At 32.8% G+C, this 26,833-nt stretch overlaps 3 protein-coding genes across 10 annotated transcripts; 2 read left to right on the top strand and 1 right to left on the bottom strand.

Annotated features, from left to right (window-relative positions):
* Positions 1 to 510: 510 nt before the first annotated feature.
* On the top strand, positions 511 to 7,962 carry LOC131933562 (transmembrane protein 87B). Of its 5 annotated transcripts, XR_009385056.1 has the most exons (10): positions 3,094 to 3,193; positions 3,307 to 3,348; positions 4,248 to 4,440; positions 4,834 to 4,945; positions 5,191 to 5,252; positions 5,357 to 5,477; positions 5,570 to 5,732; positions 6,415 to 6,507; positions 7,283 to 7,362; positions 7,917 to 7,962. XR_009385056.1 is itself a non-coding variant. In XM_059290286.1 (8 exons), exons 3-8 carry the CDS (start codon positions 4,333 to 4,335, stop codon positions 6,473 to 6,475), a joined length of 627 nt encoding a protein of 208 aa, XP_059146269.1. In that variant the 5' UTR covers positions 3,094 to 3,193; positions 3,307 to 3,348; positions 4,248 to 4,332; the 3' UTR covers positions 6,476 to 7,356. The 5 variants fall into 5 exon arrangements, 4 of the variants coding, with proteins under 4 accessions (XP_059146270.1, XP_059146267.1, XP_059146268.1 ...); XM_059290286.1 differs by lacking the exon at positions 7,917 to 7,962 and having other exon boundaries at positions 6,415 to 7,356; XM_059290287.1 differs by lacking the exons at positions 5,191 to 5,252; positions 5,357 to 5,477; positions 5,570 to 5,732; ... (1 more) ...; positions 7,283 to 7,362; positions 7,917 to 7,962 and adding exons at positions 511 to 638; positions 2,024 to 2,084; positions 2,599 to 2,690 and having other exon boundaries at positions 3,074 to 3,193.
* LOC131933563 (transmembrane protein 87B) lies at positions 7,886 to 10,592 on the top strand. The gene is made up of 4 exons (XM_059290288.1): positions 7,886 to 8,023; positions 8,469 to 8,527; positions 8,776 to 8,879; positions 9,254 to 10,592. Exons 1-4 carry the CDS (start codon positions 7,981 to 7,983, stop codon positions 9,324 to 9,326), a joined length of 279 nt encoding a protein of 92 aa, XP_059146271.1. The 5' UTR covers positions 7,886 to 7,980; the 3' UTR covers positions 9,327 to 10,592.
* A 500-nt stretch (positions 10,593 to 11,092) lies between these two features.
* On the bottom strand, positions 11,093 to 25,968 carry LOC131933561 (zinc finger protein 91). 4 transcript variants are annotated; one of them, XM_059290283.1, is made up of 19 exons: positions 25,928 to 25,968; positions 23,631 to 24,342; positions 22,700 to 23,346; positions 22,367 to 22,499; positions 22,012 to 22,086; positions 21,727 to 21,794; positions 21,239 to 21,440; positions 20,229 to 20,405; positions 19,282 to 19,461; positions 18,513 to 19,015; positions 18,139 to 18,226; positions 17,751 to 17,927; positions 17,246 to 17,446; positions 16,476 to 16,673; positions 15,934 to 16,134; positions 15,033 to 15,191; positions 14,612 to 14,779; positions 13,918 to 14,100; positions 11,093 to 12,248 (listed from the first exon to the last, which is right to left on the bottom strand). In XM_059290283.1, exons 2-19 carry the CDS (start codon positions 24,232 to 24,234, stop codon positions 11,824 to 11,826), a joined length of 4,389 nt encoding a protein of 1,462 aa, XP_059146266.1. In that variant the 5' UTR covers positions 24,235 to 24,342; positions 25,928 to 25,968; the 3' UTR covers positions 11,093 to 11,823. The 4 variants fall into 4 exon arrangements, with proteins under 4 accessions (XP_059146266.1, XP_059146264.1, XP_059146263.1 ...); XM_059290281.1 differs by having other exon boundaries at positions 25,703 to 25,960; XM_059290280.1 differs by having other exon boundaries at positions 25,825 to 25,960.
* Between the last annotated feature and the right edge of the window lie 865 nt (positions 25,969 to 26,833).

The following is a 26,833-nucleotide window of genomic DNA, read 5'->3' as shown; positions in this document are numbered from 1 at the left end:
TAATATATATATATATATATATATATATATATATATATATATATTATATATATATATATATATATATATACTATATATATATATATGATATATATACTATATATACATATATATATACATATATATATATACATATATATATACATATATATATATAATACATATATATATATACATATATATATATATATATATATATATATATATATATATATATTATATATATATACATATATATATATATATATACATATATATATACATATATATATATATACATATATATATACAAATATATATATATAGATATATATATATATATATAGATATATATATATATATACATATATATATATATATATATATATATATATATATATATATATATATACATGCATATATATATATACATATATATATATGTCCCCCCCCCCGCCCCCCCCCCCCCCCCCCCTCGCTACGCCTCTGCACCTAGATCTAGATCTAGATCCTAGTAAACGATTTACACCGAACCTAAGCCCTATTGTCAAAGAAAAATGGCGAAGTTGTTGTCAACAAGCTTGCTTTTTGTTCTGGAATTGTTTGCATCGAATTACGCTATGCCCCAACATGGAGTTTGGGATTTTGACATCAATAAGGTAAGTAGTTATTTTCTAGTTATTTCATTTACTACGTTATTATATGGAAAATAATAAATATATTTGTAAATATGGGTTCTGAATCATACTTCCGGGTTGGTAGAGTAGCTATTTAGTATTTATAGTTAATGTTACAAAGTATTTTTTTCAGAATATTGTAACTAAAAGCCAGTTTTATCGGGTATTACAAAGGATAATGACAGATTCGCGAAACAAAAACATCTTCTCAGATTCGTAGCTATAGAAGGGCGGGCGGAGCCCGGGCTCCAACATTAAGGGGGATCGCACGACAGCTCGTATCTAAAAATATCTCGCGTGTCTGGGCACTCATTTGTCGAAGCACCACTGTATATATAGATCTAGATCTAAACAATTTATAAAAAAAAATATTCCTGAACACAAAGTATTTTAATTTTAAAATATTATAATTAAGCATTAAATAATTGAAATTTTCGTTAATTCTTAATTTGTAATGAAAACTGATCTATGATCCTAGAGTTGATACTAATATCAGCACTGCGATGAGGGATACTATTGCGAGAAATCAACATATTAGACATTTTTCAAGATAAGGGAAAGAAATCAATTAATATTTTTCGACAAATCAACCTACCCTGCTTCTTTCCCTTTTCGGAATACATGATTTTCATAAAAAGAATTCTGGTTTTGGGGGTGAAGTGAATTTTTGTGACAATATGTTACAATTTGGTGTAGAGGGGGGGGGGGGGGGGAGGGAACTACAGCAGCATTCATATGAACCAAAAAAAAAAAACGTTACAAAAGACAGCTTAGAAAAATATAATAACATAAAATAACATTCTTAGATATTCAAATAAAAATGTTCAGAGAAATAAATGCAATTTCAAAATTATTAATTTTTTTTGTTTTGAGAGAAGTTCTTTCTAAAAATCTTTCACTACCCATGTTTAAGAAATCAACGGAGCCTCAAATGAGCCTGGTGCTTCTATCTCCCCATTGATTACTCTAACATCCCACTAAAACCCACTTTGCAATATTTGATTTCTAGATCTTTAAATGAATAGAGGAAAATATTAAAACCCTTAGTATTAGTATTAGAAACAACATTATTACAAGTGGGCTATACCATTTACATAAGGCACTAAGATAAAATAAAACACAGAAAAATGTGTTTGATCTAACTCTAAATGAAGGACCTACAGAAATGTAACTATACTCTATAAAAATATGTTAAGGCTACAAAGGTAGCTACATAAATATTTAAGTATGGTAAATTTAAAACATTATTAACTATCATTTTACACGATTACCAGGACGTTTAAATTTTGCATTTTAATTTCAATCTTACTTTTTAATTAACTTAAATTTAGATTATAGAATTTAAATTCTACAGTACAAATCCACAGGAAACCCCATTACTTTATGCAGCAAAAAGTATTTATGAGGATGGTCAGTTGTCGGTGACAAGTATGTACCAAAAGTTTTTTCTAAGAGCGGTTTGTTGGTAAAATTGGCAAGAAATCGGTTCTTTGAATTGTAATACTAATCACTAATTAAATTAAGCCATAGTGGTGTCAATCAAATTTATTTAGTTGTTGTTCTTTAAAACTATTTTTAATTTTCTGTATGTAAAAAATGTACTAATGTACTAATGTAGAATTTGTAGATCTACTAGATTTAAAATTTAAAGTATAGTATTTATGTAATAAAAATATGGTATAGTTTAGTAGTTAGTGTGTTGACAGATTGATTATCCAAACAATACCAAGACTCTAGTTCTATTACTAAATACTAAACAATATTTTTAAATCTTTTGAAAAAAAATAATATTTTTTTATTTTTATCTTAGTTTTGGTTTAATAGTCCAGAAATATGTTGATTTGTTTAAACATATTTAATTTAATTGTTTTAATGCCTCAACTAAATTACATTGTTGCTAAGGAAAATCTATATTGTTTAATGTTACAACATTTTCTTTCAGTTTTTTGTGAAAGTAATTCTAATACAACCTTCAAACTGTCATGGATATTTCGTCGATCTTCCTGTGCAAATGAATATGTTGAAGTTAATTCGGTATAACTGTTTTAAAACTTTCATGCCTTTTTTTTTTATCTTCCTCAAGACTTTATTTAGATATAGAATCATTTAATAAAAGTTACAAAGTTTGTGAATTATTAAAAATAAAAAAATACTTTATATCTGTATAGATGTATAACATATGGAAAACCTGTTTTCATTTTTTATTTATTTTTAAACCATTTCAATCTATTGCAAAGTATTATTTACAAATGCCTTAGCATTGTCCTGTTTTTTTAAATTGTTTTTTTTTAGAATCATAAGAAATGATACCAAAATTTGTGGATTTTTAAACATTTGAAATTATTCCAAATCTGTATTAGTGAATTACATTTTTTAAAAATCTGTTTTTATTGTTTTATTTATTTAAACCATTTCAGTCTGTCGCTGACTATTATTTAAAAATGCCTTGGCAAAAGTCATTGCCCACCCAGAGGACAGAATATGTGTCTGGTTCAGGCACTTACTATTGTGACAAACACAACAGAATTACTCTACATGTAAGCAGTTGAATTTCTTTTTACTTGTTAATGGCCAGTTGGCCATAAAATCATTTTAACAAACTATTTGGACAAGGTTCTGACAAATGTAATGTTATGTACTTTTGTTTCAGTCTGCCAATGCCACCCATCCTATTGAAGCAACAGATGCCCCAGTAAGTAAAAACACATTGCTAATATAGAAATGTATAAGAAATATTTGAGGAGTTTTAAAACTGCATGATTCACTGGGATTTTAAAATTTCAATTTAGTAGGTCTGATATTAAAATAGATTAGAAATTTCAAATCTCTTATTAAACAAATTAAACCCTAAATACAAAAAATATGGTTTACGAGCCGACCCGCGGCATAGCATACGCCGCTATTTAGTTGTTTTATTTTCTACTTTTCAGTAATTCATAATTTGTGAATTCGACAACACCAATGCTTCCACTGAAAATATTTGCTTTAAAATACTATAAGTAGCTCGTTAAGGACGATACTACCCCCACCCTTCTTTCCCCCAACCCCAACCCTACCCCCCCCCCCCCCCCCCCCGTGAAAGCAGCCTCCTCTTAGTTACCTCCTCTAAGTTTAAAATCGTTTCAAACTAAATTATCTGTCCCTAACAGCCGTCACCAAACCCGGCTCTACGATAGTAAAATGTAAACATTTAGGGTGAACACAGCTCACCAAACCATGTGAGGGGGGTGGGGGTGGTAGCGACAGAGAGGAAAAGAGGGGATTGCAAGGCGCGTTTGCAGCTTGTTTTCTAACGGCTCCCAGAAGAGAATTATATATATAGATTATAAATGTTCTTTGTAACTTTGTTCACTATTTATTCATTGTTCTTTAACTAAAATAAAGGAATAAAAAAACCATTAAGTTATGTTTGTGTTTTTTAGTGAAATTTGAAGTGTTGTGTAAAAAATATATTATTTTTCATGTAATTTTAAATATTGCTATTTTTAGACTTGGCTCTCAACAGGGCAAAACAATATTCATTTGTATTACATGATTGATAAATTGTTAAAAAATAATGAAGGCATGTTGAAATAAGTATTTTGGTTTTAGACAGAGAAGCCAATAAAGCCAACAGAGAGTGCTGGAACTGAAGCACCTGCACCTGTAAAGGCTGATACAGTGAAGGAAGGAAGTGATGCCAAACCTGCAGCTAGAAAACGAAGGGCTACAGAAGAGGGAGCTGATAAAAAAAATAGTAGAGGAGGAGAAGAAACCTGCCCCAAAAGTAGCTTACTCAAACGAGGTAGGTTGCCTATCTAAGTATATACAGATAATCAGGGCCCTTGTTATAGAAAATTGTATAAATATGTTTTGTATATATTTTCTTATCATTTTAAGGTTATTTTTTCAAGATGGCCGCCCCTTGCCATGGCAACCATATTTTCAGAAGTGTCCCTGACGCATGCAAATATTTCCCCTTAAGTACTTTAACTTATATATCAACAAATAAATAAAAAGGCTCATTATTTAAGTTTTTTTTTCCATTATTTCCTGGAGCCTATTAATGTTCCCAGTAAACCTCCAACTGGTTGGATTGCATTCTTTTATTGATCATTACACTATATTATGGTACATTAAGCTTTCTTCCATTGACAGTTATGCTGCTAATAAAAACAAAGAGCTATATTTTTAACAGCCGATAGATCATGAGGCACAATATCTGCATAAGACATGGGCTGATGGGTATTACTTGTTTGTGTTGAATCTTGTTCATGCTGATGATCTTCCAGAAGATTTTCTCCTGAAAGGTTAGATTTATATATCTTTTCCTTTTTCCCTTCATAAAAGTAATGTACAGATTATAGAGTAGATTGTAGATTTGGTAACCTAAAAAAATAGTTTTGAATAGTTCAGTTTTTTTTCTTTTTTATATTCTGTTTGAAAAGAACTTCAAGTTGTAAGTGGTCAGTTATAGTTATATTACTTTTTAAAAATTAATTTTTATATTTTATAAATTACTTAATTTTTTATTTAATTTTTTTCTCAATCACAGTTAATGTTAAGATCAGCAATGGTAACAGTTATATCGCAGCTGTGGATTTTCCACTGCTTGTTGTAAGCTGCTTTTTAAAAATTATGTCTTATTGAATTTCTGTTTTAACCTAAGTAATAATATGAAAGATTGGGACTTTTTAATGTAAATTTTTATTTATCCCTAGTTCTATGGTGTTATGGCCCTTGTGTACCTCGGTTTTGGCATTGCGTGGTTTATTTTACTGGCTTGTAACTGGCCAGATTTGCATAGGATACACTTCTGGATTGGAGGAATTATTCTCATAGGTAGATTTATTTTCAATTATAAAGAAATGAATTTGTAGGTTTTGTGTTAATAAATATTTTAAAACTAATTTTAAAACAAAAATCTTCTGTAGGTATGATTGAATATGCTGTTTTCTTTGGTGAGTATGAGAACATCAACAATACAGGCCAGTCTGTGAGGGGAGCCATTATCTTTGCTGAGTTGGTTTCTTGTTTAAAGCGGTCACTTGCCAGAATGCTGGTCATAATTGTCAGTCTTGGCTACGGCATTGTCATGTAAGTTGTTTGTTTTTTTTCAAACTCAGTTGATGTAAATCAGCTGAAGGAATTTGTTGTTTATCCTGTAGTTCATGCAATTTTAAAGTCCAGTACTAATTAAACTGGTCAGCTTCAGTGCCAACACATAAAACAAGTGAATACAAATCCTTATTAAAAAAATGTATACATTGACAAAAACTTATTTGAAAATGAGAGAGCTTAGGTTTTTAATGGTATTTTTATTTTTTTATTAATTGTGGCTTTATCCAGAAAAAAAGATTATATATATAAAAGCATCATCCTGGGTATTTACAATTATATTCATAGCTCAATCATAATCTTGACAAACCCCTAAGTTCTGAGAGTGAAGTAAATTACCTGCTCTGAATCCAATTATTATTACTTTATGCCAGTTTAAGCACTATTATGCACAAATTTAGCCACCAAAATACTTCAACTCGCTGGACTTTACTTGATTTGTATGAAAATTAACTTTCCCGAACATTTTATAATTTTATTAAAATGTAAAATGTTTTTTTAATTATTTCACTGTATGTAGACAAAATTGTTGTAAGTACTCCATGATTTTGCACACAGGAGATTTTTTTACCTTCCCCCTCTCCTCCTTATCAACCATATAAAATTATAGGACACCACCACTTATATTATTTTTTTGTGATGGTACAACCAATTTTTCCAGACCAAGTCTTGGAAAGATGTTTCATAAAGTTTTTATCGTGGGAGTTGTGTTTTCATCCTAGCCTCTATTCAAGGGTGTATGATGGCGCTCAATGTATGTTCTTTTAGCATTATTACGTGTATACTTAATTATATGTTTCTATTTTAACTGAGTGTTGAAAAGTCTCTTGTCTAAAATTAGCATGTCAGCAGTAGGTCTGGTGTCACCTGGTTCAATCCATCAATTTCCTATGGTTTGACCCATTTCACACCTGTTTGCTATTTCACTGAAAAAAAAAGGACTGAATAGTGTATATGATCTGGAGATTTTAGTTATCTTTAATTATTTAAGTGCATAAGCTACAAGCAAGTTGTAGTTTTTTTAAGAAATTTCATGCATGAATGAATTACGATTTCTTTTAACATTACACCCTTTCTTTTCAATTACTATTTTGTCTGGAATTATATTTCACAGTGTACAGCCTAATAGAATAGCTTTACTTCTTTAACCATAGAAATCAATATTAAATATCTATAAGACTTATGAAATAACTTGAAAAACCAAAGGCTTTAGTCATAAATTAATAAAGTTAAAGACATAAGAGTCTAAAGAGTATGCTTGCCATGTTTGTAGCCCTCTAGTGTCATTTAATAATTGATACACAAAATTGTAGGTTACTGACTACTTCATTTAAAGTGTAAATACATGGGAATAACTTGCCTAAACTATTTTAAACTCATTATATAGGAAAAGTTTTTTTTTTTTTAATATTGATTTTTTTTAAACATATTTATCTTTGTCAGAAGAGCTTCTTAATCAATAACTATTTCTATTTAAGTCTATATGTGCATTTTATCTCCTGCTATTTCTATAATCAATTTTCTTTTAGGAGAGAGCAGACCAAAGCCCACTAGGAATTACACTTGGTGTTTTGTTACTAGTGATTGACATCTTTATTTTTGGTTGGATATCCTTTGCAATGTCCATTTTTTTAATTATTTTTTTCCACACAACAAATAGTTCCCACAAATTATCTTCCGTTATTTTATGCTGTTGAATTTAATTTTTGAAAGTTGCTTTGAATACTATTTTCTTGTTCAAGTCAATTACTTTATTTTTATATTAAAAAATATTTGCAGTAAGTAAATAAGTAAAGTTCCCTTTTTAAACCTGACTGTCTACGGTGCATATGAAGTAGAGTTTCTGCATGTGACCTCGACATATGAAGGGATAGTCTGGTCAGCACTATGCCCAGCCGCCTTTACTTACCCTAACGTGTGTTAGGTACCCATCAGAGCTGGGTGGACTCAGGGACGGTATACTGACTTGTACCCGAATCGGAACTCGAGACTTATGGGCTAGCAGTCCAGCTCTCTACCGCTAGGCCACTCCGTCTCATTTGCAACTTATTTAAAAATAAAAGCATAAAATTATACAATTCTAGACAATCATAAAGATATTATTGTAATGTGTAAATGTTAATTTGTTTTACTTCTTAAAAACTAGCCTTGACTACCTCACATCATTAAATCCCTGAGACAAACCTTAAGGACTTTGCGACTTAGAAAAGATGTTGTTAAACTTTCAATGTACAGACACTTCAGAAACGTTTTGATACTTTATATAATAGGTAATATTTAAACTTTCACTATACAAACATTTAAGAAATTCTGATATACTCTGTAACAGGTAAAAACAGAGTTTCTTCCAGGCATCTCTTCGGGGGGGCGAAGCCCCCCCGAAAATTTTTTACCGCCCCCCCCGAACGAAATAAAATTTATATAATTTATATAGAAAATATATACTTTTAACAGTGTCCGCCCCCCCCCCGAAGAAAGTTTACCGCCCCCCCGAAAATTTCAAGTGCCCCCCGGAGAAAAAAGTCTGGAAGAAACACTGGGTAAAAAATGTGTGTATTTAACAATGTCACTTTACTACTATCTTATTGTTACAGTATGTAGTTAATATTTCAAAAACGTCTCTGAAATTGTTTATAAAAACTGAGCAATTTTGCAACATTTCAAATTATTATTATTGAAATCGTGTCATTTTTATTATGCTGGACTTTTTTTTAGCTGTTCCAGTGCTCCTGATTTGGTTTAGTATTGAATTCATATTTAATGAGTACCTTTTTGTAAGTTTTTAATAAAATTCTGTAAATATATACATTAAAATAAAACATCTTTTTGTTTGTAATTACTTCTTATATTTAAGTTTTAAAACTATTTTCTGCTTAAGATAGTGTACAATTACTTATAAAACAGCACCATTCTTTTAACAAACTAGGAGGTCTATTCTCAACCAGCTAGTGAATTTGGTTTGGTTATTTTCCTTACAGTCGTTACATAAAATAAGTGAATTTTTAAATACATTTTTTTTCAGGATTGGAAAACACTTTGGATGGATAATGCCCTCTGGCATATATTTTTTTCTGTGATTCTTATTGTCATCATGGTACTGTGGCGTCCCACTTCATATAACTTGAGGTTTGTTATACAAAGCTAGTCACACTAAAGGTCTCTATAACTATAGTTCTTTTAAAAAAATGTTAATTTCTTCAAACTTTATTTTTTGTTGCTTTTATGTGATAATTATTTCCTATAAATGTAATTCCAACCTTACTTTGCGGAATCATTACTTCTTTTACACTCTGTTATTTACTATAAAAAACCTGAGGTCTGTTATAAACAGTTTTATATACTATATGTTATTTTGTTGGATCTTCACGCTAGATTTTGTTTGGGTTTTTTTTTTTGTTATAATTATTTCAATTGTATGTAATTTCAAAGATTTTATACAGTAGTAGCCTCTGGGCATCATATTTTTTAAATACATATTTTTGTATGCTCGTTTTATTCAGGTATGCATTCTCCGCATTGCTGGATGTCACAGATGACAACAGCATGACTCAAAAGAGCACCACAGAGCTCTGATCAAGCCTCCCCCTAACGAGATATGAATCTATGGAGCAAAGAAAACACCTAGAGCTTGGGTGAATAAAAAATATACTGCTCCGCATATTTGGAGCAATCCTCACAAATTTAGGAGATTTTTAAAAGCTTTTATTTAGTTTGCAACGTCTGTTTGTAGGTTTGTGGCAAATCTTGTAACTGAAATTCGACCCACTTCTAATGCAGCGATTGTGTTCAAACTTTCCAGATAGGCGCCACTTCAATGACGATACAAGTCTATCTATTTTTTAATTTAATTAGATGCTTTAAAAATTAATTAAACGGTTTCGAAACTAAGGGGAAGTAAAAAAATTAAATCACCTGACCAGTCATGGTGAGCTGTGGTTCATGAGAATGTTTACAATCGTAAAAAGTAAAAGCTTGTAAAAAAAAATTAGATCTACTTGCAAAATTAAGATAATTAATATAATTACTTTTTGCTAAAGTTAAAACCATCACAAAGGGTAAAAAAAAATTAAATAGTTAAACCAGTCACTTACTGGTCAAACAAACTGAAAATAAATAAAAACCTTGACCGTCACCCATTGCTTCTAAGAAACTACACAAAATAAATCTATCTAAAACAATTGCAACCTGTACAAACTATGGTGAAGGGAAACAACCCAGTGGTGAATTAAATGTCACATCATTTCTATATTTTCAAAAACTGGTTAATCAACATTACCCAAATCATATCAGCAAATATATTTATCCTAAAGAAAATATAATTCTGAAAGCAGTTTTAAAATATTAAAGATTTTGCTGGCTACAGACATGACACATACAGTTGTGTGTTTCATTCTGTGTAACATTTATCTAAGTTAACAAGACCAAATCAGTTTTTTAAAATCCAAGATGTGACTTTTTAATCTACTAAGCATATGGATTTTGTTTTAACATTCATTTTCTCTGTACATCACATGATGTGTACAAATATTATTATAGAGTTTAGTGAATGACTTAAGTCTTTTAAATCTTTAAATATATGTTCCAAGAAAAGCTTATATACATTACCTATAATTTTTAATTTCGCCTATTATAACTGCTGAACACTTACTTAGTACTGCTTGTATTAATACTCATGTAAACAATTTGTGAGATGTTTTAATTTTATAACATTTTATAAGACTATTTTATACATATACTACAGTTGTTTTATTAAATGCCATATTACATAAATCTGTCTTTGATTCAATTTGAATTCTTTCTAAGTATCCAAATAAGTATAATTAAAACTTGAGACAATGAAAATCAGTTGGACTTGTGATCAGAAACTCATGAGTTACTCTGGTCAATAATGAAACTCAGACGGTGTGCTGAATCTGACATTATCATTAATTAGCATATTCCAGATTTTTAAATCAATATTGATATTCATTCTGTTTGAGACTTACAATCACATTAACACTTTGGTATGCTTATTTCTTTAACTGTGTATAATCTACAGTTTTACATATAAAAAACATTTCTTTAAGGCTACTTGTTTTTAGAACTTGCTAATGCTAATGTAATCTTTGCATTCCTTTTTTGAACTTGATGGAAGGTTGGAAGTTGGTTATTTATTTGGGTTGATGTGGAGGATTTCTTTCAGTTTAATATTTCACATGGTTTGTTAATTTGGAATCAATTAACTTAAATAATGGTTGTAGAGCTTCACTGTTATTTTAATTTAAAAATATATACTTTGTTTAAACAATGATACAAGGTGATAAAATTTTATTATATATTCACAACAATAATCGTGTACAGTATAATTAACATTCAATTACAAAATATCAATATAAAAAAACATCACAAATTTTGACTGTCCCAAATAATCTTATAAATTTTGACTATCGCTGATAATCTTACAAATTTTGACTATTGCAGATAATCTCCTTACAAATTTTGACTATCCCAGATAATCTCTTTACAAATTTTGACTATCACGGATAATCTTACAAATTTTGACTATCCCAGATAATCTCCTTACAAATTTTGACTGTCCCAGATAATCTCTTTACAAATTTTGACTATCGCTGATAATCTTACAAATTTTGACTATTGCAGATAATCTCCTTACAAATTTTGACTATCCCAGATAATCTCCTTACAAATTTTGACTGTCCCAGATAATCTCTTTACAAATTTTGACTATCACGGATAATCTTACAAATTTTGACTATCCCAGATAATCTCCTTACAAATTTTGACTATCCCAGATAATCTCCTTACAAATTTTGACTGTCCCAGATAATCTCTTTACAAATTTTGACTATCGCGGATAATCTTACAAATTTTGACTATTCCCAGATAATCTCCTTACAAATTTTGACTGCCCCTGCTAATCTCCTTACAAATTTTGACTCCTGGATAATCTTACGAATTTTGATTGTCCCTGCTAATCTCCTTATAAATTTTGACTATCCCAGATAATCTCCTTACAAATTTTGACTATCCCAAATAATCTTATACATTTTGACTGTCCTGGATAATCTCCTTACAAATTTTGACTATCCCAAAACACAACATAATTATTGAACGGATAATTTCCAGTATCATCCATGGTGTTGACCCGTGCCATGTCCATCGCCATCTGCTGGTTCCTGTCCTGCATCAGGTTCTGGTTGGCCAGCGTGTGGTGCAGGCCTGGCTGCTGCAGACCCTGGGGGATCACCTGGCTCAGGTTGTGCTGGATGACCTCCTGGTGGGTCAGCGTGCTGGAGGTCATGATGTTGCGCTGGCCCTGCTGCATGTCCATGTTCTGGGGCACAAGTTGCTGGGGGATGATGACCGTGTGCTGGAATGTGGAGGGGGTCTGGACTTGGATGATCTGTGGCTGGGGGGTCTGGAGGTGTGGCTGTACTGTCTGAGGTAACACAGTGACAGGGAGTGTGACAGGCTGTCCCATCTGCTGGTTGATGACTGAGGAGATAAAAAAACAAGTTAATTAAAAAGTCTAGTGACAATTTTAGCGCAATTTCCTTATATCGAACCTCAGCTTATTAATAGGGTACAAAAATAACGTTTGATTTAATAAGTAAATTAAATCGAGATAAATCATATATTGAGCAAATAAATAATGCAACACAAGTAGTTTTAATAATTCAAAACAAAATAGAAAAAATATTTATTAACGAGATTTTTAAAAAAATCCTTTCGAACCTCCGCTCATTCGCTATGGTAAAATCCTTTCGAACCTCAGCTTATAAATAGGGTACAAAAATAACGTTTGAATTAATAAGTAAATTAAATCGAGATAAATCATATATTCAGCAAATAAATAATGCAACACAAGTAGTTTTAATAATTCAAAACAAAATAGAAACTAGCCTCCCGTATCAGTCGAAAAAAAAGGGGAGAGTAGCCTCCCGTATCAGTCGAAAAAAAAGGGGAAAAATTTTAAAAATCCTTTCGAACCTCCGCTCATTAAAATCCTTTCGATCCTCAGCTTTTGCGCTAAAAACCTACAAGACGCTCAGTTTAAAAATTCTTAATTAATTTTTTGTGACCGAACGAAAGGATATTTTTGAAAACTTTCTTCGGCAATATTGGTTTAAATTATGGCAGGAATCGATTGGTAAATGTTTCAAGTCGCTAAGTGGTCTGGTTGCCTAGATATGTAGCAAAAACTGAATTTGTTCGAGGTTTTTTGGCTTTTACGGGAAATCCATGAAAGAAACCCGGAATTTTTATGGCCTATGTTCATCCTCGTAACTGGCTTAACATAATTGCTTTTGGAACTAGTCATCGATATTGCTTCGTTGAGGAGGAGATACGACTTAAAGCTGCGGACACACATTCATCCATCCATCCATCCATCCAGAAATGATGGGTTAATAAACGCAATTCTCCAGAATGGAAATTGTGCTAAAAAAGAATGTATTCAAACATTTGTAGGTAAAACAAAATGTGTGATCAAGTTAGAAGAAACAAAAAATACAAACATTTATAGGTAAAACAAAATGTGTGATCAAGTTAGAAGAAACAAAAAATACAAACATTTATAGGTAAAACAAAATGTGTGATCAAGTTAGAAGAAACAAAAAATACAAACATTTATAGGTAAAACAAAATGTGTGATCAAGTTAGAAGAAACAAAAAATACAAACATTTATAGGTAAAACAAAATGTGTGATCAAGTTAGAAGAAACATAAAATACAAACATTTATAGGTAAAACAAAATGTGTGATCAAGTTAGAAGAAACAAAAAATACAAACATTTATAGGTAAAACAAAAGTGTGCGATCTAGTTAGAAGAAACAAAAATTACAGTTCTGTTAAGAAGTTAAATTTTTAAAAACTAAGAAGAAAAATTATAAGAACTATTTATATGCCACCAGTCTCCTAAGGCAAACAGTTTATATTTAAATCTTATGGGAGTAAGTACATCTTCACTCACAATATAAAAATTATTAGTAAGATCTATAATTTAGCAATTCAAAGATACATTTTAGGAATTAGGCAAAACCTTTAGAAACATTCAAAAAGATGTCAATTACTATAAAATATAGTTTTAATTTCCAAAATTTGAAAACAGAATTGGGCATTGTAGTAAAAAAAAAAACAACAGCCATGCAACTTCAGTCTTACCCTGCTTTGTTTTCCTAATGTCTCTGCTAGCCTTACATTTATGGCCGTACGGATTCTTGTAGGTTTTACCACAGAACTGGCACATCTTGCTGAAGCCCTCATGCTGGGCTTTGTGTCCTCGGAGAGAAATGGGGGTGGTGTAAACCTTGCCACAGCCTTCCACATCGCAGACATACTTTTGTCCTGAAGAAACAAAACAGGGTGTTAACACTTAATAGCAAAATACAAAGTAACACCAGATAGCAAAATACAAAGTAACACCAGATAGAAAAATACAAAGTAACACCTGATAGAAAAATACAAAGGGTCACTTTGTAATATAGGATATCTCTTAGCCAATCTGCCCAGTCACAGGACATTTCAGAGTTAGGTAAAAGTGGCTTTACTGGCCAGAGATAGGTTAACTCTTCTCTCCTTTAACCATCAAGTCTCAAAAAGATGGTTTTTCAGTTTATTATGTTACTAACATTATAGAATTTTATTTTATTTTTTTAGAATTATGAAATTTTTTATTTCCAAATGTTTATTATAAAATTCTGATCTTGGTTGGTGTTTTCTACAATTAAATTAAACACGCTTATTTAATTAACTGACAATATTATTGATTATTCTCTCACATTTTGGAGACAAATTTAATTTAAAAGTTTTCAGACACATCTGACATTATGCACATATGTGAGACAGCTTGACATACCTGAATGTTTTCTCATATGAGCTCTATGACCAGTATGTGAGGCAAAACTGACAGTACAGATTTCACAGACAAATGGTTTCTCCTTGGTGTGGGAGGGGGTGTGTCTCTGCATTTCTCTGCTGCTCACAAATCCTTTACCACAGTAGTCACATTTGAAGGGCCATTTGCCTGTAAGAAAAGAAACTGACTATATGATTTAAAAATTCTCATTTAAACAGTAAAATTCCAAGTTCTATCCATATATCACAATGATCACTTTTTAAAAGCCACTTGCTTAAGATAAAAAAATGTATTTGAAAAATTCAAATAAAACAAATTTATTTAAAATAAAAAAAACTATGCCAAGTTTTACAGTTAGAAAAGTGATTATTGAATAAGCTGTTATTAAAATAAGTTAAAATATCAACATCAGAATGTTTACCAATTTTATGCTTCTGTAACTGGTGAAATTTGAGACCATTCATGGTGGAGTAACGTGCACCACATTGCTGGCACACCTGCGACTTGCGTGGCTTGCCGAGTTTCTGAGCTGTTAGATGGTTGTGGCGACCTTTTTTACCACACGTGGGGCATACATAGTCTACAGCAAGAAAACATACGGAAAAAATGGCTTGGTTATTTATATGTATGGAGCAAAAACAAGTTGGGCATACATATACTAGAACAAAAAAACAAAGAATAAAATACTTTAGTTACATGCGGTATAGAGCAAAAAATTATGCAAACAAACTAGAGCCACAAGAAACAATAAAATTGTTCAGTTGCTTGCAAGAATAGAACTAAAACAAGTGGGGTATATACAATTTACAAAAAAAAAAATTGTTTTAAAGCATAAAGGAAAAGTGGATTGATTAACAGCAGTATACAAAGATGACTAAAGCTACCTTCTTCTTATGTGTTCCTTACTGGCTTATTTTTCATCACTACAAAAACTATTTTATAAATCAAGAAGAATAACTGGGCCAGGTGACACAGAAAAATGAGGCCTGACATCAACATAATTTAGCTTCAGTGTTGACCACATACCTGACTTCTCATTGTGGATTTAGCTTCAGTGTTGAGCACATACCTGACTTCTCATTGTGGATTTAGGTGTTGAGCACATACCTGACTTCTCATTGTGGATTTAGCTTCAGTGTTGACCACATACCTGACTTCTCATTGTGGATTTAGCTTCAGTGTTGACCACATACCTGACTTCTCATTGTGGATTTAGCTTCAGTGTTGACCACATACCTGACTTCTCATTGTGGATTTAGCTTCAGTGTTGACCACATACCTGACCTCTCATTGTGGATTTAGCTTCAGTGTTGACCACCTACCTGACTTCTCATTGTGGTCTTCCTGGTGGCTGGCCAGATTTTCCTGCAGCCTGAAGACCATGAAGCACTGATTGCAATGGTATTCACGATTGATGGAGATGGACGGCTCAGACATGATGTGGCGGTACAGATGTTGTTTGACGATGAAAACCGAGGCAAGGTATTTTCCACAGCCTTGCCAAGGGCATTTAAATTTCCCATCTGTGGGAAGAGAAAAACAATTTTAAAAGTCTGTTAAAAATATTAGCTTGTGTTGGGTTTTAAAAATAATTTTAAAGTCAATTAAGAAAGTTCTTCAATCAGTTAAATCACATGTCTACTGTTTTTTTAGACATTGTAAGTAAAGTTCCCTTTCAAACCTAATGGGCCACGGGGCAAGTGAAGTAGAGTTCACTTGGTTCTGTGACCTTGGCATATAAAGAGATAGTGTGGTCATTTTTTAGGCATTGATGCAACTTAAATTTAACATGTTAAGGAATTTTTCACCATTGCATTCAAAATGTTATAATTATAGTTCAGATGGGAAAATAAAAAGCACATACCATAATGACATTTAGTGTGTCTTGACATTGTTATCATATTGTGGAAAGTCTGCTGGCAGCCCATGTAATCACACATCACATGGATGTTGGTATAGTGGTAGAGGAAATGGTCAAAGAAACCTTTTTGGTCGGAAAATGTCCCCTGGCAGCCTGGTTCTTCACAAGAAAATCTGGCCAATCTTGCAAGTGAAGGTTTGGCTGAAATAAATGCAATATTAAAGTAAAACGAACATTTTTTTTAGAACTGTAAATGTTTTATGACTATTGCTTTCCCCATCTAGTCAGGTGCCATAAGCTGAGTAGACCAGAGGCGTAGCAAGGGGGGGGGGGAGAAACATGTCCCCGGAAGCTGACCTTAGGGGGTGCCAAAATGGGTTAGAAAAACAAATTGAAAGTTTGAGGGGGTGGGGAGGGGGGGTGGTGGGGGCGCAAATCGAAAGTTTGATGGGTTGCGGTGCAAATCGAAAGTTTGTCCCCGGGCGCCGGAAGGGTCCCTACGCCTCTGGAGTAGACTAAAGGACATTCATGCTGGGTACTAAATAAAAAAAAAATCTAGGTTTCTAATTAAACTATATTTCTAAAAAATAACTTAATATTAAAAATTAAAAAACAAAACAATTTTAATCTTTAGAAGTATATATATATATATATATATATATATATATATATATATATATATATATATATATATATATATATATATATATATATATATATATATAAACTTTTCTCTACCAAATCAAAAACACCAAAATCATGAAACAAAATACCTGCAGCATCATCTCCATGCAGCCTCTTGTGGATCATCAACCCCCACTTGCTGTTGAAGGCCAGCTCACAGATCTCACACACAAAGTCACAGTCTAGATTGGCCCTCAGAGATCGGCTGTGTGCGATAAAATGAGGCTTCAATTGGCCAGTTTCTGTCAGCCAGTTATCACAATTTGGCCACGGACATTTCATCTTAGGGTCTAAAACATATGGTCACAAAATACAGTAGCAATAAAAAAAAATCGTTTAATAAATAGATTAAATATAATTATTTAAAAAAAAAGGTTAAAGCACAGATGACTAAATAAAAACAAAGTACAGTTCTATAAATAAAAACAAAGCACAGATCTATAAATAAAAACAAAGTACAGTTCTATAAATAAAAACAATGCACAGATCTATAAATAAAAACAAGGCACAGTTCTACAAATAAAAACAAGGCACAGTTCTATAAATAAAAACAAAGCACAGATCTATAAATAAAAACAATTGATGAATCCCTACCATAGTGAACCCGGCTGTGTTTGGCCAAAAGGAGCTGGTCGTCAAAAACCTTGTAGCAGCCTTCAAAATCACAGGTAGACTGTTTCCTGTTGTGGTTCCACAGGTGGTTGTCTAAATTTTTCTCCAGGTAAAATGTCTCACAGCAGTCCCCAACCTGACACCTGTACGGTGGGTTGTCTGACAATGTTTCACGAATACATGGCTTATGATTAACAACATTGCTATTGGATTTTTAAAATGTAAAAAAATATTTTATTCTACAAATTTAGAAAATTAAATTTGAACTAACAAACACAAGCTGTATATTTAAAATGATTGTAAAAATAGGACAAATACTTCTTTAAAATAAAAAAACAATAATATAAAGCTCTATTTAGACTATAATTACCAATGTGTTGTTGTACATGAAATTTCCTGTCCTCCAGCGCATTAAATAAATAATCACAGCCTTTCAGATGGCATGGGTATGGTGATGTCTATTCGATGCAAAAAATGAATAAATTATAAATCATGCATAAATGTAAAAAATGTTAATTCTATTTTATAAAACAAAATCCTAAATAGTGCATATATCTTAAAATTGTAATAACTTTAAATATCTCCAATAATAGAGTTGATAATAAAATACTTTTTAAAGAAGATTTATTAGTTTAAATTAATTCTAATCTATTTCATATCTTGAAAAATTAAACAGATAATGACATTATCTCTAACTTCTGAAGTTTGAAATAAAGTTTCTAGTTAAGTGACGTCGACCCAAACCTCCTTCATCTCCCTGAGAGCCCTCTCACTGTGGTAAACCTCCACATGACGGGGTAGCTGGGCCACGGTCAGCACCATGCCACAGTGCACACAGATGCGCTCAATGAAGTCCAGCTCCTTGTTCTGCAGGGGCAACAACCTCTTGGGGGTTTTCCCGTGCTCCATCACCATATGCTCCTCCAGAAGGTTCTTACGGTTGAACTCCTTAAAACAACCGTCGTACTTGCAGGGGTGCTTGACAAACTCCTTCCCCAGTTTGTAATCCCCGCCCTTGTGCACCAGCTTGTTGTGCCTGTAGAGGGTCGACCTGAAGGAGAACTGTTTCCCACAGCCTTCAACAGAGCAGGAGAAGAAAACTCCGGGCACGGATTTGGGTTTCCTGCCCCTGTGCTGGTTCAAGAGGTGGCTCTTCATGTTCTCCCGGGTGGTGAACAGCTTGCCGCAGCCTGGGTACTCACACGCGACCGTGCGCTGTGGCGGGTTGGCAGCGTGCTTTTCATTCTCTGTTATGGTCATGCACGCAAAAAAAAAAAAATCAATTTAAAAGATAATATATAGCAAGTTTAACATAGGTCAATTTAGATGGTAAAAACTATGATTTCGTATTTTTAATATCAGTTTTGTTTTGCAAACAGTTCACAACTTTGACTTATGTTTAAGATCATATTAAATCAAGCTTTTAAAAATAAGCCTTCATGAACATATTTAATAAACAGGCCTTCACTTGCAGCGTTAAAAAGAAACTTAAAAGAATATCTGAACAACATACTTAAGTGAATTTTATAGTGTACATCCAAGTATCTCTGACAGCTGAACTTCTTGCCACACTTTTCACAAAACAGCTGGCGTTCTGGTGAGTGGCTACAGATGTGGATCTCTAGCTTCTCCTTCTTCACAAAAGATTCTTCACATCCACTGTAGGGACATTTGTGGAGGCCAGGTTTACCAACTAGAATATAGAGGGACGTTGCTAAATACATTTCTTAAACAAAACAACCAAAGTATGCTGGAAAAATTGATTACTGTAAAAACTTTTAGAAACAAAGCATAAGAAATGACAGATAGGCTAAAAACCAACAATCCCTCTTCTTTTCGTTCTCAATTGTAATATCGATAGGGTTTTCTCCAACACAACATGTCAACATGTTATTTGCCATATGGCCCTCCTTCTGCCTTTCTGAATTTGCTTCAATAGCCTTTGACCACTAAAGACCAATTTACAAGGCAGAAGCTGTTTGGTTTTAGAGTTGTCTCTCCTAAATCTAGGCTCATCTGCTCAAGGGGTCAACAATCATAAGCTCTCCCACCGAACCAAACAATCCCTAACAATCCCTAGTATTCCCGCAAACAAGAAAAAGCTTTTGTGTAAAATATTTTTCGTGTGTCCAGTGCTCTGAAAAGACTGTTATTGGTAAAGTGATAAATATTTTACTACTGGGTGGCTTATTTACAACTACTGCATGGCTTATTCACAAACTATTTGGCTTATTTACAACTACTGCATGGCTTGTTTACAACTACTTCTTGACTTATTTACAACTACTGCGTGGCTTATTTACAACTAATGCGTGGCTAGTTTACAACTACTGCTTGACTTATTTACAACTACTGCTAGACTTCTGTACAACTACTGCTTGGCTTTACAATTACTGCATGGCTAGTTTACAACTACTGCGCTGCTGCTGAGAGAGAACTTCTCAGGACACCATAACCCACCTCCATGAATTCTTCTTTTATGTCTGGTCAGGCCTTTCTCATGAGCATATTGTTTGCCACAAATCTCACAGCTGAGCATGTCAGCTTTCATGTGCGTCACATTATGGCTGTTTTTCTCTGACGCAGTGAAAAATGTTTTGGTGCAGCCTTCAAACTCACACCTGTGAGGCTTATCACCTGCAGATAAAAGAAACCAGTGTTTACATACAGAAATAGGTTCCTATGTTAATATTGTATAGAAGATTAAAATACACTTTTTAGATCCATTGATTACCCCTCCCCTTTTAACATGTTTGGTGTGACATAAAAGGGGATCAGTTCATATTTGGATACTTAAAATTCTATCTCTTCTAATCAGTTTCTCTGATAATTAAAATTTAAAAAATTATTATCTTTTCCGGTTCGTGCCCAAGACACATGGGGCAGAAGTAGAGTTTATCTGTTTTAATGATCTTGGCATGAATGTGGAGTCCGCACTATGACTAGCGGTTTTTGTTTTCCTAACAAGAGTCAGGTACCTAAACTCGAGACTTTCGGGCTAGCAGTCCTAAGTTCCTCTAACCTTCAGCCATGCTATCCACTTTTTAATTGTTATCTCTTCCTATTAGTAAATAATTGTTTTTGGTTATGAGCACTAGTTTTGTTAGCTGTGGAAGGAACTTGAGTAAAACATTCATTCAAACTATCTTGATATTGAGTCTTTAAAATTAATTTGGGAGAAAAGCCCACAGAAAAAAATCCTCTTTGCAAATCCAGTACCCTGTCTCTACAACCTGCTGAAGGTCTCGTCCCATCCCCACACCAAATTGTAATGTTTAAAATAACAAATAATTATATGAAAAAAACATCTCTATACTTCCATGAGATATTCCAATACAGCAATATTTTAAAATATTCGCAACTATTTATGCTAAATTATTTCACGTTTGACATGGTCATCTTTTACTTTGCATAAATTTGAATGAGTTAAACAAGATTTAAGAGATTGAATAAAAGCTTCAATGAGAAACCTGTGTGACGTGATTTGTGCTTCACCAGGTCCTTGCTGTCCTTGAAGCTCTTGCCACATCCATGTATGTCGCAGGTGAAAGGTCGCTCCCCTGTGTGAGACCTGAGGTGGGTGTGTAGGGCCCTGGACAACTTGAAGGCTTTGGTGCAGTCTGGGAACTCACACATGTAAACATGTTCACTGCTGTGGGCTGATTGGTGCTCCTAAAGTCAAATAAAAACACAAGCAATACAATTTCAATGGTTGTAATATATTTTACTTTTTCAAGAATGTAACAAGATTATAACTCTTGATTCTAGAGCAAAGATAAGAAAATTGCATAATTATAGTTAGTGAAAAAGCTTAATTTAAAAAAAAACAACTTACAACATAAATCATAAATTGATGTTAGACTGTTTACAATGTTCCACAGTTTAAAATAGTATTCTATTTGAGAACGAAGGAACGTTTTTATTTTTAAAAAAAAACCCCACTAAATATAATACTGACATTTAAATTTTCCTCAGTGGTGAAAGCCAGTTTACAGCCCTTGTGTGTACACTTGAAAGAAAATAGTTCTGAAAAAGCAAGGCCCAGTCAAACATGTTTATATCATAATTTTATGGTGACTTCATTTCTGTGTGAATCACACAGCATAATGGGCTTTAAAGATTTATAAGTGGTGCATAATAATGTGTACTGCATAGTTATAACACTAGTTGCAAGTCATTACATTTGTTTCAAATAATAAAATAAAATTGAATATTAAATTTTATAATAATTTGATTTACTAACCATTATCCAGTCCACCATTATTTGCAAGCATTGCCATTTTCTGTGAAAAATCATCTTCTGTACTGAGTATTCCATCTGTAGATACAAGTGAATGTTTAATAATATTTAAATAAGTATTACACAAGAATTCTGTTTCTGTGAAAGAACAAATACATTCTTCTTCACCCCCACTCCCAACCCAAAATAAAAAAAAAAAAACAAAACATTCAACTAAAATGAGATGAATATAAAAGCATAAATTTAAACAATCATAAATACATTTTTAAAGAATTCAATGAGATTTAACTTGTAAAAACTTTCTATTTCTAAAGTTTATTAACTTTGAGTACTAGATGTGTAGCTACAGCTTACCTACCATAGTGATAATACTTAAAATGTACAGCCATATGCTGCCATGTTGGGTATCCATGGTCACAGTTGCTGATACAGCACTTGATCAATAATTTGTCCTGACCAGGTTTTTTGTTTTTCTTCACGTATTTCTCAGCCTAAACAAAGATATTGAGGAGGTAACAAAAACTTTTAATATGTATAATTTTTTTCTAAATACAATAGCAAGAAAAGTGATTAATTTGATTACATTCAAGTTTTTAAAAAATCACTAAGCTTTAAAAATGTAAACTTACTACTTTTAAAACGTAATCAAGTATGATTTATTGATGTTTTTAAAAGAAGAATATAAACTCACTTTCTGGATTAAAGTAGCCAGCTTTTTTTTAGATTCATCACTAAGGTTAGCTGGGATGTCAACTTGAAGGCTGTTGTTCTCAACTTTAATTTGACTATCTGCTTCAGAATTCAGCTCCTCATCTGAATTATTGCAAACGTTAAATTTTTTACCTTGGGGTAACAACTTTCCTTTGGCTCTACTTCTGCCAGGTATTATCTTTGTTTTACGTGGAGAAACAGTTTTAGATTTTGGTGTTCTTTTGTTGTCGGAGTCATCATTGGATGTAGCGGTGGACTCCAGTTTTCTAACTTTACCTGACGTAGGCAGGTACTCATCTTCACTGTCTTGTATAGAAATATCTGAGTTCAGACCGGAGTCTGATTCACTTTCATGTGCGGTGAATTTTTTCCGTTTTGCTTTTATAGCAGCAGCTCGTTTGCTCTCTCTTCTTGGTTTAGATTTTAGTGCTTTATCAGATTTTGTAGAAAGAATTACATTATTCTTGTCATTAGAAGCTGATGCAGTTACATCAAGATGAGCTACAGGTTTGTTTTCTACTTTTATTTGTTCTGTGTCCAAAAAAGCGTCGGCTAGTCCTGACAGGTTTAGTTCAGCAATTTCACTGTCATCAAACATCAGCAAATTTTTATAGTCTTTATTTTGGGCTGAAAAAAAAAAAGATTATAAACAAGGATATGGTCACTCACATGTATGAACGGTACTATTTCACACAGTAAAAAATTTGATCTAATAAGCTTAAAAAAATCTCTTCAACCTTTGAATATGTTCTTTTAATGAAATGAAGGTAAAGTTAAATTAAACTATACAGAACAGTTGTAACTAAATATTAAATTAAATGAAAAATAATTGTTTGCTTAATTTATTTCAAAGTAAAACAAATTTATAATGATTAACGGGCCTCTAATGACGCTAATGTTTAAATATTTACCAGATATTCCATTAGAATGAGAAGGAACAACATCTTCCATTGCTTTGTCAAGGCCAGCATCAAATTCTTCATCTGTATCTTCATCATCACTGTCATCATTTGTTTTATCACTAGTGAAGGTGTGGGACAGACCTTCAGGTGAAAAACAAAGTTCAATTCCTTTATGCTTAAGTGGTGACAGCTGTGAAATCTTTTCATCTTGTTGAGCTTTGTCCTTCTCAGAGGATTTGAATTTATAGCCTTGAGTTGTCTTAAGTTTAGTCCTTTTATTTAAACCCTGTGTACAAGCACCAACATTCCATTCACTTCTTTGGGGTTTGTACAATTTTATGTTGATTTTTTTACCAATCAGGCCTTGGAGCCGAGCAATAGTTTTAGGTATCTTCTTTACAGTGACAAAGCACAGGTTACATAACCTTGGCTCAGAGAAAATGGTCTCATCAAAAAGTGTATTAAAATCCTGAAGGGGCAGGAGATACTTCAGCTTCTCCTTAATTTCATACTTGATGCACTTCATGCCATGTAACAGAGGACTTTTTGGTTTCAGATCCTGCCAACATATGGCACATTTTGTCTTTCTGTAATCTTCTGATATTTTAACCATAGTGTATGGCTGGTAATTTTTCAAATTCTGCAGGTGAATGGTCACTTATATATAGTATCCAATGTTCATAAAAATACTGAAGCATCTAAGCTCATATTATTTGTAGGCCTAATTCAAACAAAGAAATATGTCTGTGGTTAATACTACTGTTAAAAATATAAAATTATGTAAAAGTAACAAACAAAAATTCTAGGGTGTGGGGAAATTGCGAGACGCGAAAAGCGAAATGGCAAGGCGGGAAAATGCGAGAAGGGCGCGAAAACGGTCGGTCACTTGACTTTTTTTCTCGCATTTTACCACAACCCGATACTTATGCTGGGTGGTGTTGAAATGCGAAGATTTCTGCGAAAAATTTACCGCACCCGATTTTCAGTGGTATTTGGTCCAGACTTCAAAGACGTTTCGTTTACATTGTTAAAACTTCCAATTTTTCCGTCGCTCGACATACTGATGATTTGTCAACTCCCCCCATCTTTTGTGTCGACTTAGAATACCACCCTGTTCGAAACCGATGGAAATACCGCAGACGATAGATCAACTTCTGTCTTTTGTGTGGAACGCCGAGGCCGCCTGATTTACCGTCTTTGAAGATCACCGTGCCCGGATCCGCTTCCGCCGGAAACATATTTTCTATTGTTGCATAGAAATTTTGTATAAACATGAGTGGGCTAAATTTTTAAAATTAATGCCGACTGAGACGGGATTTTCCTCTCGCTAACGAGAGCGGGTGATGACAGTAGCACAGCAACGATGTTAGGATTTTTAAATAGATAGATCTAGATATAGATCTATCTATCTTCTTAGTATCTATCTATCTATATAATAAAATCTAGATCAAAAATAACAACATAAAACACTCGTGTTAAAGGGTATGGCTAAATGCTTGTTTATTTTAAAACAAAAACAAAAAATAATTTAAATAAAGATGAAAAAAGCATGAAAAAAACTTTTTTTTCGCAAAAAGTGTCTCGCTATTTTTCTTTAATTCCGCAGGTATGTATCGCATTTTCTTCTCGCATTTTCCCGCCTCGCCATTTGGCATCTCGCAATCTCCCAACACCCAAAATTCTAACAGTCTTAGTAAATTATAATAGGCCTAAGTAATACTAAGTAGGCTCATAGAATGTTTTAATTTTCAAATTATTTATCTTTTAAAACTTTAACATAACATAGTACATAGATCTAGTACTAGAGGGTCTAGATCTAACATTTTTTTTTTTTTTAGTTTAGTAGGCCCTATTAGAAATACTTGAAATAGGCTGTTCATAATTTATTTAATATTATATTAGGTATTAGGGCATTAGGCCATTAGTGATTAGGCCTATTGCAAGAATACATCTTAAACTTTAATTTAAACTAACTAAGGTATAAAGTATAAATTATAGTATAAACTCAATGCCACCAGTTGGTTGTTGGTTAAGACTAGTTAAGAGAGAGTAAGACTAAGCCCTAAGCTAAGAGTACTTACTACTAGATCTACTAGATCTAGATCTAGTACTACTGGTGATCTGGGGGTTCATTCTGCCAGGGATACAAAAGTTCGACTCAAAATATGATTAAAAGATCGTCCAAATCCTTATATTACTTTACTCAATCATCCTCAAAATAAGACGAATAATTCAATAATAAATGAAGAGCCAATCAATTTCATGTAACTTAAATTAATTAACGTTTAACAATGATTTTTACTAACAACTTTCGTCTTTCATTAACCAAAGCAGCCATATTAAAAAATTAATAACATACTATTGAGAAATGAGAGTAGTTTCCCTTGGCTTTGAGGGTTACACAGCGTTTGTTTACACTTAGGGAAGTAGCAAATTGCACACAATTTTAAGGAGGGGGGGGGGGGGCGGACACTGTTAAAAGTATATATTTTCTATATAAATTCCATTTCGTTCGGGGGTGGGGGTAGACTTTTTTCGGGGGGGGGGGGCCTTGAAGAGATGCCTGGAAGAAACACTGGAGTAAGTTGTGTCAGCTCTTATTACAACTTCCAATAAAATACACTAAATTATTTTCTTTTAAAATTCAGTTCCACATTTTTTTTAAAATGCAAGAGTGGGACATCACACTTTCTGAACCTACCACCAGCCCCCCCCCCCCTTTTCCCGTTAGGAGCATAATGTCATAAAATTAACAGGGGCAAAATGTATATTTATTTTCTTTATGAAGCGCGACAACTCTATTAATACTGTCAACAGCATCATCTAAGCTTGGTTACTTCCCCTTAAGAGAGGATAATATCTGAATATGTGACTATTGGATTGGGGTATGTCATTCCACCCCCTCCCCCCTCCAAGGACAATATAGAACGCAATATCAAAATAAAATATAAAATAAATAATTTAATCATCGCCCACCCTATGTTAAATGGATGTGGTGAGTGGTGTGTGTGTGTGGGGGGGGGGGGGGTTAAAAATCGGTAAAATAAGCTTCTTCGTTATTTATCTAATAAAATACATCAAGTTTCAAAGACTAGTTCACTCTTTCTTTGTGAGTTGATTAAGAACGTATGGGGAAAAAATTCTTTGTTTTAAAACAAATCAAAGAACATAATAAAAACTGAAAGGTGTTGGATACATGTGATGTAGTACTA

Source organism: Physella acuta, unplaced genomic scaffold, assembly GCF_028476545.2.
Source record: "Physella acuta isolate Inbredline_101_S28 unplaced genomic scaffold, ASM2847654v3 ptg002552l, whole genome shotgun sequence".
In the NCBI taxonomy this organism is placed as follows: domain Eukaryota; kingdom Metazoa; phylum Mollusca; class Gastropoda; family Physidae; genus Physella; species Physella acuta.
Note: the sequence above shows the minus strand (reverse complement) of the source record. Positions and strands in the feature narration are given on the sequence as shown.

Excerpts from the sequence above, each read along its gene's own strand:
- LOC131933563 (XM_059290288.1), top strand. The coding sequence starts at position 7,981 with ATGTACAGACACTTCAGAAACGTTTTGATACTTTATATAATAG. Across the intron at positions 8,024-8,468 it reads TTTGATACTTTATATAATAG|CTGTTCCAGTGCTCCTGATT; the intron begins GTAATATTTAAA and ends ACTTTTTTTTAG. Across the intron at positions 8,528-8,775 it reads TATTTAATGAGTACCTTTTT|GATTGGAAAACACTTTGGAT; the intron begins GTAAGTTTTTAA and ends ATTTTTTTTCAG.
- LOC131933561 (XM_059290279.1), bottom strand. Across the intron at positions 16,135-16,475 it reads ACACACTAAATGTCATTATG|ATGGGAAATTTAAATGCCCT; the intron begins GTATGTGCTTTT and ends CTCTTCCCACAG. Across the intron at positions 15,192-15,933 it reads AGACCACAATGAGAAGTCAG|ACTATGTATGCCCCACGTGT; the intron begins GTAGGTGGTCAA and ends TTCTTGCTGTAG.
- LOC131933562 (XM_059290284.1), top strand. The coding sequence starts at position 537 with ATGGCGAAGTTGTTGTCAACAAGCTTGCTTTTTGTTCTGGAATTGTTT. Across the intron at positions 3,194-3,306 it reads ACAACAGAATTACTCTACAT|TCTGCCAATGCCACCCATCC; the intron begins GTAAGCAGTTGA and ends CTTTTGTTTCAG. Across the intron at positions 3,349-4,247 it reads TTGAAGCAACAGATGCCCCA|ACAGAGAAGCCAATAAAGCC; the intron begins GTAAGTAAAAAC and ends TTTTGGTTTTAG.